Source organism: Taurulus bubalis (genome assembly GCF_910589615.1).
Source record: "Taurulus bubalis genome assembly, chromosome: 2".
Classification (NCBI taxonomy): domain Eukaryota; kingdom Metazoa; phylum Chordata; class Actinopteri; order Perciformes; family Cottidae; genus Taurulus; species Taurulus bubalis.
This window is the reverse complement of record NC_136590.1, coordinates 40741682-40757866: the sequence shown is the minus strand read 5'-3', so window position 1 is coordinate 40757866 and position 16185 is coordinate 40741682. Positions and strand designations below refer to the sequence as shown.

The window sequence follows — 16185 nt, the reverse complement described above, 5'->3', positions numbered from 1 at the left end:
GGCCAACAGGTTCTTCTTCTCCATAAAATTTTGATATTTTTGTTTTATGGAAGCAAAGTCCGTCCCTCGGATAAAAACAGGGTTAAAGGGCCAGCTACGTTGGTGGAAGAACGCACAGAGAAAACAGAAATCTTTTAAGAAATGCTTTGCAAGAAAATAAGAAAAGGTTCCTCATTGCATTGAGTTTAGAGGCCTGTTGAAGCGGCATTTTAAAAGCTGCTGGCATATTTTTGTAATCTGTTGAGCAAGCAAGTCACAGTGACTCAAACGTTTTCACTGCTATTTTTTGTCACCGTCATTAGAGATATAAGACTTACTTAATACACAGGACATGCAGTGAATATTGAATCTGAATATTAACCTTTTTCGAACCGTGAGATAAAAACATCATCATACAAATCATAATAAAGTAATTATTACAAGTGTAACATCATCTAGATTGGCGGCTCAAGGTCTTTTGGAGGTTGAAAATGATTATTTAAAATAAAATAAAATGTCTCAAGATGTTTTCATGGTAAACAAACACATGTATAACTCCAAAAAATGTAAATATTTGTTTCTGTGTGACAGCTTTCTCCTCATTGCCATCAATATAGCAAGATGTTCAGCGTGGATTACGACCCCTGCCACTGAATTTCTTTTTGACAAATAAGATGCCACATATAGGATCGCATATCAGCCGTAGTTACTGTTGTTGACGGACAACAGACCCTATAACGTCTGGCACTCGGCTTGAGCCCTGCTGGCTCTCGCACAATGGAATCTTTGAAGCAGGCTCTCTCGGCCCTCCTGTTATCTGGGCTATCAAGTGTAGTTGCATTCCTATCGCCATTTCCACTGCCCTGAAACTCCATCTTGGCTCGGAGGTGTGTTCACGGTACGGCGAAATCTACAGAGCAAGGTATTTAGCTCAGAAGAAAGTTGGTTTCGAGATGCACATTTTCTCACTTGGGACAGTTGAAAATATAGTTTCGGTGTTGACTGACAGAAACTGCAGTCAAGTCAACCCTCAGAGAGAGGGAAGTGAAGAGTTGATAATTAACTGGTTCCAGGTGAGGTGAAGGTCAGAGAAGTCTCACTGGCTCCAGAACCTAACAGAGTGGTCCATTTAACATCAATGCACTTCATCTGTTGACCCTACATCACAGAGGGAGGAGTCGCATACAAATAAGTCTCTTGAGGTCAGTCTGCAATCTCTACGACTACAATGAGACTACACTCAACTGTAAAGTGTGACACACCTGCGGTTTCTTTACGCTACAGATATTAAATCGCTGCCTTCCTACTTTTTAATGCACTTGCTTTCACTCATCTTTGTAATGGATGCAAGTATACAAACCGCATTCCAAACAGCACTTGTCACGTTCTGTTTTAACCCCTTTGTTCAAAAATAAAAAAAAAACTTCAAGGCTTGCATTGTTTCGTATAAAAATAAATAATTAACTAATCTGAGGAACTACACCTTCGCAGGCCAAACCTTGTATCTCATGCTCACGCATTTCATTCATTGTCAATACATTCTGTAACTGATGTCCTTTTCTTGCCCCGCCCTTGTTTGACTGGTTTCGGCTCAACCAGTTCAGCCGCCCTCTCTGTTTACTCTATATAACTCGCGCACATAGTAGCTGTGGGATCACTCTGCCACTGTGCTGCCACTGACTGTTGTGTCCACACAGCATCTTCACTGCATTAGAGGGAACCGCACTGAACTGTCTCCATGTCGTCTGACCAGGATAACTGCCACCTGTGTAAGGAATACCTCAGGGATCCCGTGTCCATCCCGTGTGGACACATCTTCTGCGCCGTCTGCCTGAAGACCTACTGGGACCATGCCGACCACACGGGCTCCTACATCTGCCCCGAGTGCAGGGTCACGTACAACAAGAGGCCCACCCCGAGACGCATGGGAAGCTCCCGGACCTCCACCATCCAACGCAACTCCGAATCCTTCCCGCCTCCGCCTCCGTCCCCTGACTACAACTACGCCGGGCCCCAGGACGTAGGCTGTGACATCTGCATCGGAAAGAAGCACAAAGCCGTCAAGACCTGCCTGATGTGCCTGGCCTCCTACTGCGAGAAGCATCTCAAGCCCCATTACGAGTCAAACACGTTTAAAAGGCACAAGCTGGTGGATGAGATCGGCCACCTGGACCGACAGATCTGCCCCCAGCATCAGAAGGGTCTGGAGCTCTTCTGCCGCACTGACCAAATGTGCATCTGCGTGCTGTGTACGGTGAAGGAACACAAAGGTCACGACATGGTGTCTGCCGAGCAGGAGAGGGCGGAAGAGCAGGTACGATTGACTCCGCTTCAAGCGGCGACGCTGGTTTTATGACTTAGCTGCAGGTTTACTGAGAGCAACGAAATGTGCTTCGCTCATGTCACGCGCTGATTAAGGTGCGTGAACCCTTTTGTTATTTGTGAATCGGTGACACATGTACCTTGCGACACAGTGGCAGGTCACTCTCGACAGAGCAGCTTACAATAGATAAAAACAAACATTATGCGAGACACACCCCTAGGATAATAAAGCTGCTTCCTGCATCGACAGCGTCCAGGGTCAACTTTGAGCTGCACACTGCAATCATAAATGATATCGTGAAGTAAGGGATTGTTGTCATCATCAACAATAACGCCTGTTGTTTTCCCCATAGCAACGGCTGGGCGCCACCCAGGCCGAGATCCAGGAGAAGATTCATGACCGCCTCAAGCAGATGGAGGAACTGAAACAAGCAGTGGACTCACTCAAGGTTTGTGCCGCCGCCATCGATCACAGATAAAAGCGGACTAACCCACGAGAATGGAAAGTCAAATTCACATTCCTCCGTGTGGAAGCGATGACAGCCTCTCTCAGTGGGACAGCCGCTTGATGTACGCAATGCTTGCTTCCCGTTGCAGAGCTCAGCCCACACGGCGCTGCAGGAGTGCGAGAAGATGTTTGCCGACATGATGCGCTCCATTGAGAGGATGCAGCAGGAGATGACCAAGCTCATCGCCGCCAACAAGAGAGCGGCGCTCAACAACGCAGAGGGCCACATGGAGCGCCTGACCCACGAGATCGCCGACCTGAAGAGGAGGGACAACGAGATCACCCAGCTGTCCCGCACTGAGGATCACATCCACTTCATCCAGGTAAGGACAGCCACTCCACAGAGAGACGAGCTACAGTCAGTGCCATCAATAAATAAATAAAAAAGTGGGCACAGCCGATCCCGTTGAAATGTATATCAGTCAATGTAAAAAATAAAAGAAAGATCGTGTTGCACCGTGCAGAACAGTGGAAAAACAAACACATTGAAAGTACACCTTATCGTGACTGCGTGGCTGTTTTTCCTCCCTGCTTAGAGCTACCACGTGCTGATAGCGCAGACGGAGGCGGAGGAGCTGCCGACGGTGACCGTCAACCCTTACTTCACCTTCGGCCCGGTCACGAAGGCCGTCTCCGAGATGAAGCAGCACCTGAACGAATTCAGCAATGACGAACTGGTCAAGGTGGCCAAGACAGGTGAGTTCAAAAGCACCAGGATTTAAATGCTCTCATATATTGTTCATGATCATCATCATTTTTTTTTTTAAATGACTATTTCTTTTCTTTTCTTTTGGCAGTTAACAAAATGACCTTCTGCCAACTGGACGAATCCAAAAAGAAGAAGTTAACCAAAAGTAAGTCAGCCGTTAAGGATAACAGAGTAATGCGGTTTTCATATTAGCGCACATGACTTCTCGACAATCCATGAAGCCGGCAGAGCAATAGTATTTAGAAATTATAGAGAGAAACATTTAAAGTTAAGCATCATTTGACATGGGACGGTTAATTAACCTTTTCCCTTTGTGCAGTCCTGTTTGATGTTATTCATTCGAGGGAAGCCGGGGGTCACCCAGGTGCCACATGGTTGAATGTTTACTTTGATTAGGATGTCAAACTGCCAGCGCGTTCACATCAACACACTCCTCCTCCACCCTTCATTGCAAAGCTTTTATATTCCATCTTCCTAAATGAGTCACATTTACTTTCCCAGGTGACGAAGCCCTTCAGGCCCTCCAAGCCCCGATGTACAAGTCTCTCCCGGTCCAGGAGCCTCAGCACAGGGACGATTTCTTGAAATGTGAGTCTCAGTTCCTGCGCTCCGTCTCCCACTGCTCTCCCGCCTCATTTCAGCGCAGCAGGCAAAATTAACTGCTGACGAGCTTCTCTGTCAGACCCTGTGGTTGACCCCAGAATCTGGTCTTAGAAACTCTACTGTACGTCCTCCAGTGTTGACAGAGACTGGGGCTGACACGTAACAAACGTATCAGCTGGCACTCACGCAGCTTTGGGATTTTTAAGTTTGCAGTTGAAACGCTCCCTCCTTGTTTTAAGTGAGTGTCTGAACTCCTATATTCACTGACAAGTCAAATTACAACAAAAACAGAAGGAGTAGATCCTTGAGAAAACATTTTCTTATTTTCTGTTTTTATATACATATTCTGTTTGTTTTTTACTGCTATTAAACTGAAACAACCTGCATAGTCTCTACGGTTGAAGTAGGATGGGTTGAAATGTTGTGGTCTCACCTTACAGCTAAAGTTACAGATAGCCCTTTGTTAGCCGGACTTCTGTTTGTGGTCAAACTCACAAGCAGTGTTGATACCTCTGGCATTCCAGATAATAGGCCGAGCAGATCTAGGAAAGGCCACCGGGTGTCCCACCAACTGTGACCCGCAGAGGTGGAGGTAACCAGCAGGTGACATCCAACCGCAGCTATTATTCTGATTTCTGTCTCCAGTCAGAGAGTCTCCCACTTCTCCTTTAAATCGAGCAAAAGTTCAGAATCTAACAAAACCAGAAGAACTAACTACTTGCCACTGGTGGTGCAATGGTGCGGGGGGGCTTTGTCCATCTTGGGTTTCCTCCTTCACATTCAACCCAAGCAGTGAAACGCTTCCTCTTGTGAATTAAATGATTGCTTTATCTCCCTAGATGCGTGCGAGCTCACTCTGGACTCAAACACCGCCTACAGGCAGCTCTACTTGTCTCGGGGGAACAGGAAAGCCACCCTGAAGAAAGACCCCCAGTCTTACGGTGACCACCCTGCCAGGTTCGACTCCCTGCCTCAGGTCCTGTGTAGGGAGTCTCTCTCTGGAGGAGCTTACTACTGGGAGGTTGACTGGAGCGGAGAGGGGGCCGCCATCGGAGTCACCTACAAAGGCATCAAGAGGACGGGTTACGGAGACAGCTGCCGCATCGGCTACAACCGCAAGTCGTGGAGCCTCTTCTGCTCCGATGCCAGCTACTCGGCCCGCCACAGCAAAGACCAGATCGAGATCAACGCACCCTACTCGTCACGTATCGGGGTGTTCCTGGACCACGGCAGGGGTACCCTGGCTTTCTACGGTGTAGGGGAGACCATGTCCCTCATCCACCGCTTCAAGGCCTCCTTCAGCGAGGCTGTGTATCCAGGCTTCTGGGTCTGGTACGACTCAGCCATCACCCTCATCAATAAGTGATTCATTAACACTCTTCCTATGATCAATGTACACATGTGATTCACAGTTCTACGTATTTACAGACCAAGACTATTATCTGATAATATATTATTATTCTTTTACGAAACATTTTTTTATTGACTATGTGTCGTGTTGTGATTTGGGGAAACTGTTCTTGATGACTGTAAATATTTTGCTAAATGGATGTAAAATGTGTGAAATGTAAGATCAGTTGTACGAAGTTAATTGATCATTTAAATGATCAATTAAAAATAATGAAGGCTCTACTTGATTGATATGTGACACGTGATCATTTATACAGGTTATGATACAATGTTTACAATGCAATTGATCAATAAACTTATTATTATATCATTGTGTCAAATTATTGATTTGTTTTTACCTCATACTTCAATTATCACAAACTTTCACTATATATATATATATATATATATATATATATATATATATATATATATATATATATATATATATATATATATATAGCATGCTGTCTGAGCAGTGCTGCCTTTGAGGAGGTCTGAGAGGTTCAAGAGGAATTGTAGAGGAGTAGGTGACGTGTGACTGAGAGGCTCACAGATGGACTTCTAGCTTTTGAAATGTTTGTGGTATGCTGAACTAGGGTTTGGTCCAGTCTGACCAGAAAGATCTTTATCATTGAGTTAGTCATTAAACGTCTGGATTCAGTATTATGCGATGCAACACATTAACTTGTTTTCTTTACAAAAGTAGTTCCACCTGATTATTGTAGGAGATAAGATTACATGCAATTCAAGATAGTGGCTTATTTATTGTTCTCTTTACTAAATCTTAAGTAGCTGTAATGTCAAAGTATCCTGATAATAAGACTGTAATGTCATTTTGGATTCACTGGCAGCATTTTAGAGGTCCTACAACTAGGAACTGAAAAGATAATAAGACATGTTTTTCATTTGGACTTCAGTATGTGTTTTGTCAGTTACATATTCCCATATCTCATTATTTTAATCATATGTTATAGTTGCTAGTTACGTGCAATGAAACGTTCCAGCTGATGACATTTACAAACAAAAAGGTTTTGTTTCAATCCTAATCGTCTGTAACATTCAGTATCCTTCTCTTGTGATAGTGGAGTGAAGTGAGTTTAGATTGTGGAATCCTATCACTGCAGCCTTGGGGGGAACACTTTGAAGCTACACCGGAGAGGATATGAAAAACTGCCCCAAACCCCTTGAGGTTATGGCCAGCGAGTGAGTTTTGCCATTGTTCAGTGATATTGTATCCCTGATTGATGTGTTTTCTGAATAAAAAGTTTGCCACAATTTCTCTAAACTCCAGGCTCCGGACTTGCACTGCAAAGATGAAGGATTGAGCATTTTTTGTAAATACCTGTAAAATGATTTGTGAGCTTGCGACCTCTGGTGGACAAATGTGCACAATGCACACCAAGGCTGCCATCGGCCACTTTTCACCCCAGCTTCTGTGTGGGAAGACGATTCACTGTTGGAGATTCAAAATATTCGGAAAAGTGCAAAAATTATGGTTTAACAAATACGTTTGGATTGGCTAGACTGGCTACTGTTCCAGCTAATTTATGACTAACAGCTTGCAAAAACAGACCTACTAATTGTGACACACCTGCCTGAACAATTTCGCCCCTACCTAGACTTATTTGTTCGAGTGTGTTGTTTTTGTAATTACTACACTGTTTAAAAAAGTGATTACGCCTACCTGTCATTTTGCAACACACGGAGTTAAAGGAAACAAGTATTTCGTGAATTAGCCACTCTGTCTGTCGGGGACAGTCAACCCCGGAACGTAGACAAACAAAGGACTTGTTTCTCGTCGGACACAGTTACTCTTCGCACCATTAAAAAGAAGCGCCGCATTCTCACGTTTACTCAAGTGTGGCTGCACAGGTGAGTTTATATTCGGAAACTGGAATAAATACTTAAGACCTGATACCGTAACATGGTTTCTATAATTCCATGCTGTTCGCTCTCTCGTAACGTCTCTGGCGGTGTGAAACAGCAACGTTAGCTACTGCAGACAGAAGACCGATTCATGGAGCTAGCTAGGTTTGCTAACACAACATTAGCTAGCGTTAGCTTTAGCTGTACTAGCGCTGTCGAGAATATAACGCCAAGTTAAGTTCAGATGTATGGCCTCTGTGTGTCAGATGCTGCGATCTAATTGCTGACAACTAAGATGGGTGTTTTATAAAAACGCCAAATATGTCAAATTTAAAGTCACAGCCATGTGGTCTTGTGTTGTGTGCCATGCGTTACAACTGTCACTATGACAACCGAGAAGACAGAACTGACTCCCGAGTTAAATGTGTGTTAACTACCTTCATATCAGCCTTGAACCTCTGTGTGAAAGCTGGTGTTTTCCTTATTTAACTGGAAAATAACTGAGGCATTAACAGAGGTGGCAAATACACGAAGATACCGCCCTGATTCTGGAGCACCGCACTGAAGATCTCAGGCTGATTGTTAGAAAGTTGGAACATTTTCTCTATTCCTTTGCCATAGTGTTATTACAGTGTTCAATAGCTCCTCCGTAACCACTGATTATGGCCTGTTTCCAACAATACGGGAAACAGAAAAGCTGGAAGAAGTATTTATTAAACTATTTAATTTATTTTATTTTATGTTAAACACATTTCTGCTTCTAACTAAATAGAGATGGCGGGTACAAAGGTTCCAGAGGTTCGTGACATCACACGGATCGAGAGAATCGGTAAGCATCCACATTGCACTGTTCAGCTGTTTAGGGATACAAATTCATGATTGCGAGCTACATGTGTGCCGTCACAGGTCAGCCCTCATATATGTTTATGCCAGATATACATGGTCTTTACTCCCTCTTCCAAATGTAGTCGATATTAATGTTTTCATTTCTATCTTGTTTTTAGGAGCGCACTCTCATATTCGTGGCCTTGGTTTGGATGATGCTTTGGAGCCAAGACAGGTAGCGTTGCGTCTTAAGTTCATAGTATGGAGCTGTGGGATTTGTTCCCTCTTCAGTTGGCATTTAGCACTGAAAGAGATGACGTATAGATGTATTTAGAGGGAAACCCTTATAGGGCTCTATACTTTATATTCCAGTGTATGTCAAGGAACTGAAAGACTTTGAAAATGACCACTTTGAAAATATGCAACTTTACTTTGTATTACTTAATGGGTACTTCTACTTCAGAAGAAAACCTTGTAGTACTACATTTACGTGACAGAAAACTGTTAGCTTTGTTAACTAACAAAATATAACGGTTTACATGTAATGCATTATTATTCATTAAACCATCCAACATCATATTAGAATTGTAAGTTCTACCGTTTGAAGTAAATTTAAGTACATCGTGCTGATAATTCCTTTCTTTCCTCTGGTCTTAAAGTAAAAATTTCAATGCAGAACTTTTACTGTGCGACGTAGCGGTTTTATTATTAATAGGTAATGGCTTTGCTTCAGAAAATGTTGAGTAGGACCTACTTCTGCTACCACTACCAATACCAACAGTCTCAGTTAGAGAGAGAGTAAAAGGTAAAGCAAGGTGGCGTTTGCTTTCCTGTGAGTGCCCGACAACACACCCACAAAGTGTGAATTTGGTCGTATGCGCGGTTCTCGAGATATGCAAAGGACAGACGGACGGATTCCTTTGCCTGATAGTTAGATATTAGATTACAGCACAGAATGATGTGCAGATGTGCATTCATTTGTGTTTGGCTTCAAGGATACATGTTCCCATTCACCTGCAGGTATCTCAGGGGATGGTCGGCCAGCTGGCCTCCCGGCGGGCAGCAGGGATCATCCTGGAGATGATCAAAGATGGCCACATAGCTGGCAGAGCGGTGCTGATTGCTGGCCAACCTGGCACAGGAAAGACTGCCATCGCTATGGGTAAGAGCCACATTGGAGGCGTTCCAGAACACAATATAATTTCATTCTCCGCCTCTGGAAGTCATACCGTTGTTGTAATTTGCTTCAGTTATAGTTTTGTTAAAAGCAAGTGTTCCTTTTTTTTTTTTTTCCCTCCCCCAGATTCACTAGCTGAGTGTAGGTTAACTGAGAAGTTGTTTTTTAATTTTTTTTTAATGCAGGCATCGCCCAGTCCCTTGGCCCCGATACACCCTTCACTGCGCTGGCCGGTAGTGAGATCTTCTCCCTGGAGATGAGCAAGACCGAGGCACTCAGCCAGGCTTTTAGGAAAGCCATTGGTGTGAGGATCAAGTGAGTGAGCAAGCACAAACAAATTGTTGTTTTTGTAATTCTTATTGTTTAAAATGAATCAGTATTCACCGTGGGCTTCTTTCACAGAGAAGAGACGGAGATTATTGAAGGAGAGGTGGTGGAGATCCAGATTGATAGACCGGCCACTGGAACGGTAGGCCATTGCGTCCGCCATTCTTAACGCCACAGCACGCTATCTGAGCTTCATGGAAGACACATTTATACATGTTTGATTTTGTCTCAGGGTGCCAAAGTGGGCAAGCTGACTCTAAAGACGACTGAGATGGAGACAATATATGACTTGGGCAACAAGATGATCGACAGTCTCAGTAAAGATAAGGTCCAAGCAGGGTGAGTTAATCTCTTCATTGATCTTTACTCTTCAGGGTCACTCGAGCTTGTCGGATGGCCGTACACGATCTAAACGCTATGTCTCTATGTTTTTATCTCAGTGATGTTATTACCATTGACAAAGCCACCGGAAAGATCAGCAAGTTGGGCCGCTCCTTCACCAGAGCCAGAGACTACGATGCCATGGGAGCGCAGGTATGCAACTGTCAAGTTAATACAGTTTCTGCTGCAGTTGGACATCGGCCGTGTGTATTAATTATTTTGTTACCCTTGTAGACTCAGTTTGTACAGTGTCCAGAGGGAGAGCTGCAGAAGAGGAAAGAGGTGGTCCACACGGTGTCGCTCCACGAGATCGACGTCATCAACAGCCGCACGCAAGGCTTCCTGGCTCTCTTCTCCGGAGACACCGGAGAGATCAAGTCTGAAGTCCGCGAGCAGATTAATGCCAAAGTGTGTGAGTGGAGGGAAGAAGGCAAGGCCGAGATCATTCCTGGGGTAGGTGACACTGTCTGTTTTTAGATAGATAGATAGATAGATAGATAGATAGATAGATAGATGAATATTTGGTTAATCTTTTTATGACTTGACTGATTTTCTATGTTTGTGGTTCCAGGTGTTATTTGTTGACGAGGTCCATATGCTGGACATGGAGTGCTTTTCCTTCCTGAACCGAGCCCTGGAGAGTGACCTGTCCCCAGTTCTCATCATGGCCACCAACAGAGGCATCACTCGGTACATTTTCCTCCCATCTGATCGTTTGAGTTATCTAGGAATACAACAATATGGAATTTATATCCCGTACCGCTTTTTGGGGACATTTTAATGACTCATAACCTGCACGTCTGGCTATTTGATAAACGCCCGTAAAATATTGCATTATAGTTTTTAAAATTCTATATCTTTTTTTCGTCATATCTTAGTAACTTCTTTTCAAATATTTGTCTCTTTTATCACTTAGTATCCGTGGCACAAACTATCAGAGCCCTCACGGCATCCCCATCGACCTGCTGGATCGCCTACTCATCATCGCCACCTCCCCATACACCGAAAAAGAGACGAGGCAGATCCTCAAGATCCGGTGAGAATCTGCTTTCGTCCCCCTTTTTATACTTCTTCCCAGCTTTATAGAAGGGGGAAGAATAAACCTGCATGTTTTTTTTGTTTTTTCAGGTGTGAAGAGGAGGATGTGGAGCTGAGCGAGGAGGCTCACACCGTCCTGACCCGCATCGGCATGGAGACGTCGCTGCGCTACGCCATCCAGCTGATCAGCACCGCTGGACTAGTGTGTCGCAAGCGCAAGGTAAGCTCAGCCTGAACAAGCGGATTGTATTGTTGCAGCTGGAGGAAAAACAAGAAAGAACCTTTTCTTTTCTCTGGACAGATTTATATTTCAGTGGTTTCGGCATGAATTCCCATGGTCTCAGTGTTGATGTCGGCACTGTTTTTGTTTCTTTGGCTTCTTCAGGGGACAGAAGTTCAGGTGGAAGACATCAAAAGGGTTTACTCTCTGTTCCTGGATGAGGCCCGATCCTCTCAGTACATGAAGGAGTATCAGGACTCCTACCTCTTCAATGAAATACGTGAGTCCGCTCTTCATCCTCTCGGTCTCCGGTAGTTTCCAAAGCCCAATTCCTTGGCAACTCACAGCCACATTGATGCTGCATTCACACAAGCACAAGTTGAGTAAACGTCCAACGGTGCATCAGAATGCTGAAACAGACGCTAATCCGCTAATACACCTGCTGTAATCAGTCAGTGATTAGGGAAGATGTCAGTTTTTACACGACTAAGACTCTCCATAGTGCTGAAGCAAAGATTCCAGCTCAGCTTTGCTCTAACAGGCTCAGCTGTCCCTTTTTATGTAATTTATTATTATGATGAGGATAATGATAAAAGACCCTTTCGCAAATGCAAAACAGAATGTGATGTAGTTTTAGAAGGTGAATAATCTTTTTACTCGATTTATTCCAGTTCTTTGTTATTGTTAAATGTCATGAACCTCCCACAAGGACAAATTCCTTGTATGTGAAAACATACATGGCAATAAATGGTTCTGCTTTTGATTCACAGTGACTAAGCAGCGTGTATCTGTTCTTACATTTCAGAAGTACCTTCGATGGACACCTCATAATGAAGATGACTTGGTTTTCTTACTCTCTGAAGTTTTTTATGTTGTCGTCTCTGCGGTTGAAGTTGATTCACAACTGAAATTTGACTTTAAATTTGAATTCAGCATTGAATTATATTGAAGATGGAACTCAAATGTATTAAATAGATTGAATGCCGCTACATGTTTCTTTGTAAATCACCTTTACTTTTACATTGTTCAAATGTATTCACTGAAATTTGACTTAATTCTGAATTTACCACATGTCTGTTCATCGTTGAGGCCTTAAGGCAGGAATATCCATTCCTTCTGTTTCCTGGTTTTGTTTTGTTGACTTGTCTTTACGCTGTTTTTATGAAAATTATTAAACAGGCTTTTCTAAGCACACTGTGATCATTGTTTTTCTATTTGTCTCTCAGCCTTGAACGCTCCAAAACGTTTTATTGGTAAGAGAATGTTAATTTGGAACATCAAACTATACATTTTATTTCCCCCAAAACATTGAGCCTAATAAATACATTTGTGTTCAAGAGAAACCATAATCATATTCTGGGTTATTGACAATCACTTCACAATCAAAATGTCAAAACATACAGACTTACTTACATGAATAAAATAAATGCATTCTGCTGGCAGAAATCTATCCTGTGCTTATAAGCAACAGAACACAGTATAAATATCACACACGGTGTATACATACTCAATACACTGATAACTTTCTTTATTATAAGTACAGTGATAACTGTCTTAATTAGTATTAGTACACTCACTGATAACTTTCTTTATTATAAGTACAGTGATAACTGTCTTTATTAGTATTAGTACAGTGATAACTGTCTTTATTAGTATTAGTACAGTGTTTAAAAGTGTTAAAGCTGACTGATCAGCTGATCCGCTGTCATCAGAAACAGACGTCGCTTCATGTGGTTCTCAACCTTTTTTCAGTGATGTACCCCATGTGAAATATTTTTTCAGCTAAGTATCCTCTAACCAGCGCAAAGCATTTTGGGTTTAAAAAAAAAAGATACTGATTTAATATAGAATAGATCAAATTCTGTTTATGCACTTATACACTTATATTGTATTGACTATTTATTAAATAACTATTTTTAAAGGATTTTTAAATGGATGTTACTTTTAAATGTATATATATTTTTATCTCACGTACCCCCTTTTGAGAACCACTGCTTTACAGGAAAGGACATCTGAAATGGACGTCTGCCGTTTGAAATAGTTTCCACCAGGTGGAGCCCAAAGATCTCTCTTGTAGTCGCCTGTTCTCCAAACAATACACGGTGCACCCTGCCCCGATAAATGAAAGCCCAGAACACGTTCTTCAATGAGCAAGTCAAACAGCATTGCTGACAGCTTAAAATATCTTCCTTTTGCTTCCTTCAGTCGATCAAAGCAGCCCTTCTCAGCGAAGGGTGTGAGCATGTACTGCATCTGATCCACACCTCAATCTTACACCCAGTCAATTGTAATAGGCGCGCACACACACACACACACACACACACACACACACACACACACACACACACAGTGGATCAGACTCTCACACCTAGATTCTTCTGTATCTGGATAATCAGACGTTTTGTACTTCAAAACCCAACCTTGTTTGGAGTGTTATTCCAATATGGGCTTATGATTTGTTTAGTTCTTTAGAAAATGGTTGCCATACTATTACCTTACAGTCCTTTACCAAGCTATGTTCCTTTTCATAGCTAATTAGAGCACATAAATCAATTGTACCGGCATATACAGCGTAGACTGTCTCCTACGTGGAAATGAATATTTAATGTTTCGTGCTGGTGGGAGAGAGTTCTGCGTGGATTACCCTGCTGCCTACATCCCATAAATCCCCCTCAGTCCCACGAGTCTGCTGTTGGCTGCTGCCTACCACCGCATCTGATGGATTCGCCGGTTGGATTAAAGCTGGGATGAACTTCATGAGGACTCATTTGTTTGTATGCAAAACAAGGGTTTGGTGCGCTGCCACCCTCTCTTGGGTTAAACCCATTTTCCGACTGCGACTCCCGTATATACGCTTTCCACTTCATGTTGTGGTCAAATGTGGAAATCAAAATACACAGAGAGCGGATGTAGAATCCCGCTAACCTCCAATACCTCTGAGCACAATTACATCAGCCTCGATGTATCTGATATCTGTTCGAATGGGACCTGCGGACATTCGTGTGTCTCCAGTGTTTCGCTGTGAATCCAAAGCGTTGTTTACGGATCATATTCAGCTCGGGGCCCTCTGGGTGTGAGCAGGGCTTCTTGGATCGGTTCCCGCTCTTTGTCTACACACCACTGTCCACAGGCTACAAGGCTGCACAGCATGCTAACGTGTTGTGGCATTTTGCCTGCTGCCCTTTCTGCGCCACAGTCGGGGCCCGCGCTCGATCGCTGAACCTCACCCCTCCCGTCTCTTCATGTGGAGATTGGTTATCAGCGGCGGCCAGTTTGCTTTTTGCTTGTGAATATGAATCAGCGAGGGACCTTCCGAACAAGACCGGATGGTTTTCACCTGGGTCTCTGTGGCGGGCCGGAAAGCTCCTCGCACTATTGACTGTTTCAAAGGTCATTGGACATTCTCAGTCTGACGAGGCTCTCGGTGTGAATGTCATTAGCTTAATGTGTCCGTATGAAAATCAATCCCGTCGCTCTCGTAATGAATCGACTCGTTGATCGATTCAACGGAGATATCGTCACCACAGTGAGAGCCTTTTGCAATATCTAAAGGTATTTCATTATTTTTGTCATCATTACATTTCATTTAGCTGACGCTTTTATCCAAAGTGACTTACAATAAGTGCATTCAACCATGAGTACAAACTCAGAACAATAAGAATCAAGAAAGTACAATTTCTTCAATAAAGTTAAACTACAAAGTGCTATCAGTAAGTGCCATAAAGTGCTACTACAGCGCTACATTCCTTATTCAAGGTGTAGACGAAAAAAGATGTGTCTCATTTCATCTCATTGCACCTGGATGTTGAAGCAAAAACACCACAGAGCCTTTGAAGCAGCCATGTAAGCGTTTGCCTTATGTGAATTCATTGGCGTATTACAAAGTCCCAAATATGTGTCTTTGTCCATTTTGTTTGTGGTTACAAACAAAGCAATGACTTTGAATATGACATGACGATCCTGCCTGCTGAACAGCAACACGGCGTGGGAAGCTGATTACACTACAAGCCCTCTTGCTTTATCTAACTGGACTTTTACAATTTCTGAAACAAGGCCCGTCTTTGTCGAAGCTACACACCCACACACATGGAAAAAACCCATACAATCAAAACACAACATATCTTACATCTCTCACAAAAAGCAAACACTTGATTCAAAACTATATAAACTCTTCTAGAAAGAGTATTTTTGCATCGCAAACTCCAAATAAATAGCTCTTCCACATGCTACTGCAAGTATACAACACAATTAGAATTCATAATTCGTTGCATGCTGTAAATATAGACACTATGGACACATTCAATGTGTTTATTCTCAATACTCATTTACTCTAAACGGTATCAAACACAACTACAGGACTTGAAGGGAAGATGAAATTACTATATTACTGTATTGTGATAAAACTAAACACAGTGGGTTTCAATGAACAGTCCTCACTCTTTCTTCAGAATTGGCTTCCATTGAACACCTGAATCCTATTTATGGGTCAAGCTCTGATTTCTAAGTGATCTAATTAGTTACAGGTGTTTTCACAGATGCATTCTGGGTGAAAGTGAGAGATAATTACATGTGGAATTTCGGAAGGAGGCCAGGAGCAATAAGTTAGTTTTCAACATAAAAATGACTGATACAAACAAGAATAGACACTTAACATGAGAATAGTTTACATCCATCTGCTACCGGCCCCTCGAGCATATTGTCTGTGCTCTTTTTATTCTATGTTTATTATTCCCATATTTTCTTTTCCGACGTCATCTTTCTTAAATAGGATTTTAGGATTCAAGCACCATTTGGAGTGTGGCGCTCGTGAATGGATTGAATACGAGTCCATTTCCTGA

General features: G+C 42.9%; 2 protein-coding genes across 2 annotated transcripts; both read left to right on the top strand.

Annotated features, from left to right (window-relative positions):
- The first annotated feature begins 1667 nt into the window (after positions 1-1667).
- On the top strand, positions 1668-5838 carry ftr83 (finTRIM family, member 83). Its single transcript, XM_079214391.1, has 7 exons — positions 1668-2293; positions 2655-2750; positions 2899-3132; positions 3346-3505; positions 3607-3663; positions 4020-4106; positions 4961-5838. The coding sequence occupies exons 1-7, from the start codon at positions 1718-1720 to the stop codon at positions 5485-5487; spliced, it is 1737 nt and encodes a 578-aa protein (XP_079070517.1). The 5' UTR covers positions 1668-1717; the 3' UTR covers positions 5488-5838.
- A 2315-nt stretch (positions 5839-8153) lies between these two features.
- ruvbl2 (RuvB-like AAA ATPase 2) lies at positions 8154-12547 on the top strand (the record flags this gene model as incomplete). Its single annotated transcript, XM_079237922.1, has 13 exons — positions 8154-8208; positions 8384-8439; positions 9225-9366; positions 9567-9696; positions 9784-9850; positions 9941-10047; positions 10149-10242; positions 10324-10542; positions 10661-10779; positions 11006-11125; positions 11218-11347; positions 11513-11627; positions 12153-12547. 13 exons carry the CDS (start codon positions 8154-8156, stop codon positions 12176-12178), a joined length of 1380 nt encoding a protein of 459 aa, XP_079094048.1. The 3' UTR covers positions 12179-12547.
- Positions 12548-16185: the final 3638 nt, after the last annotated feature.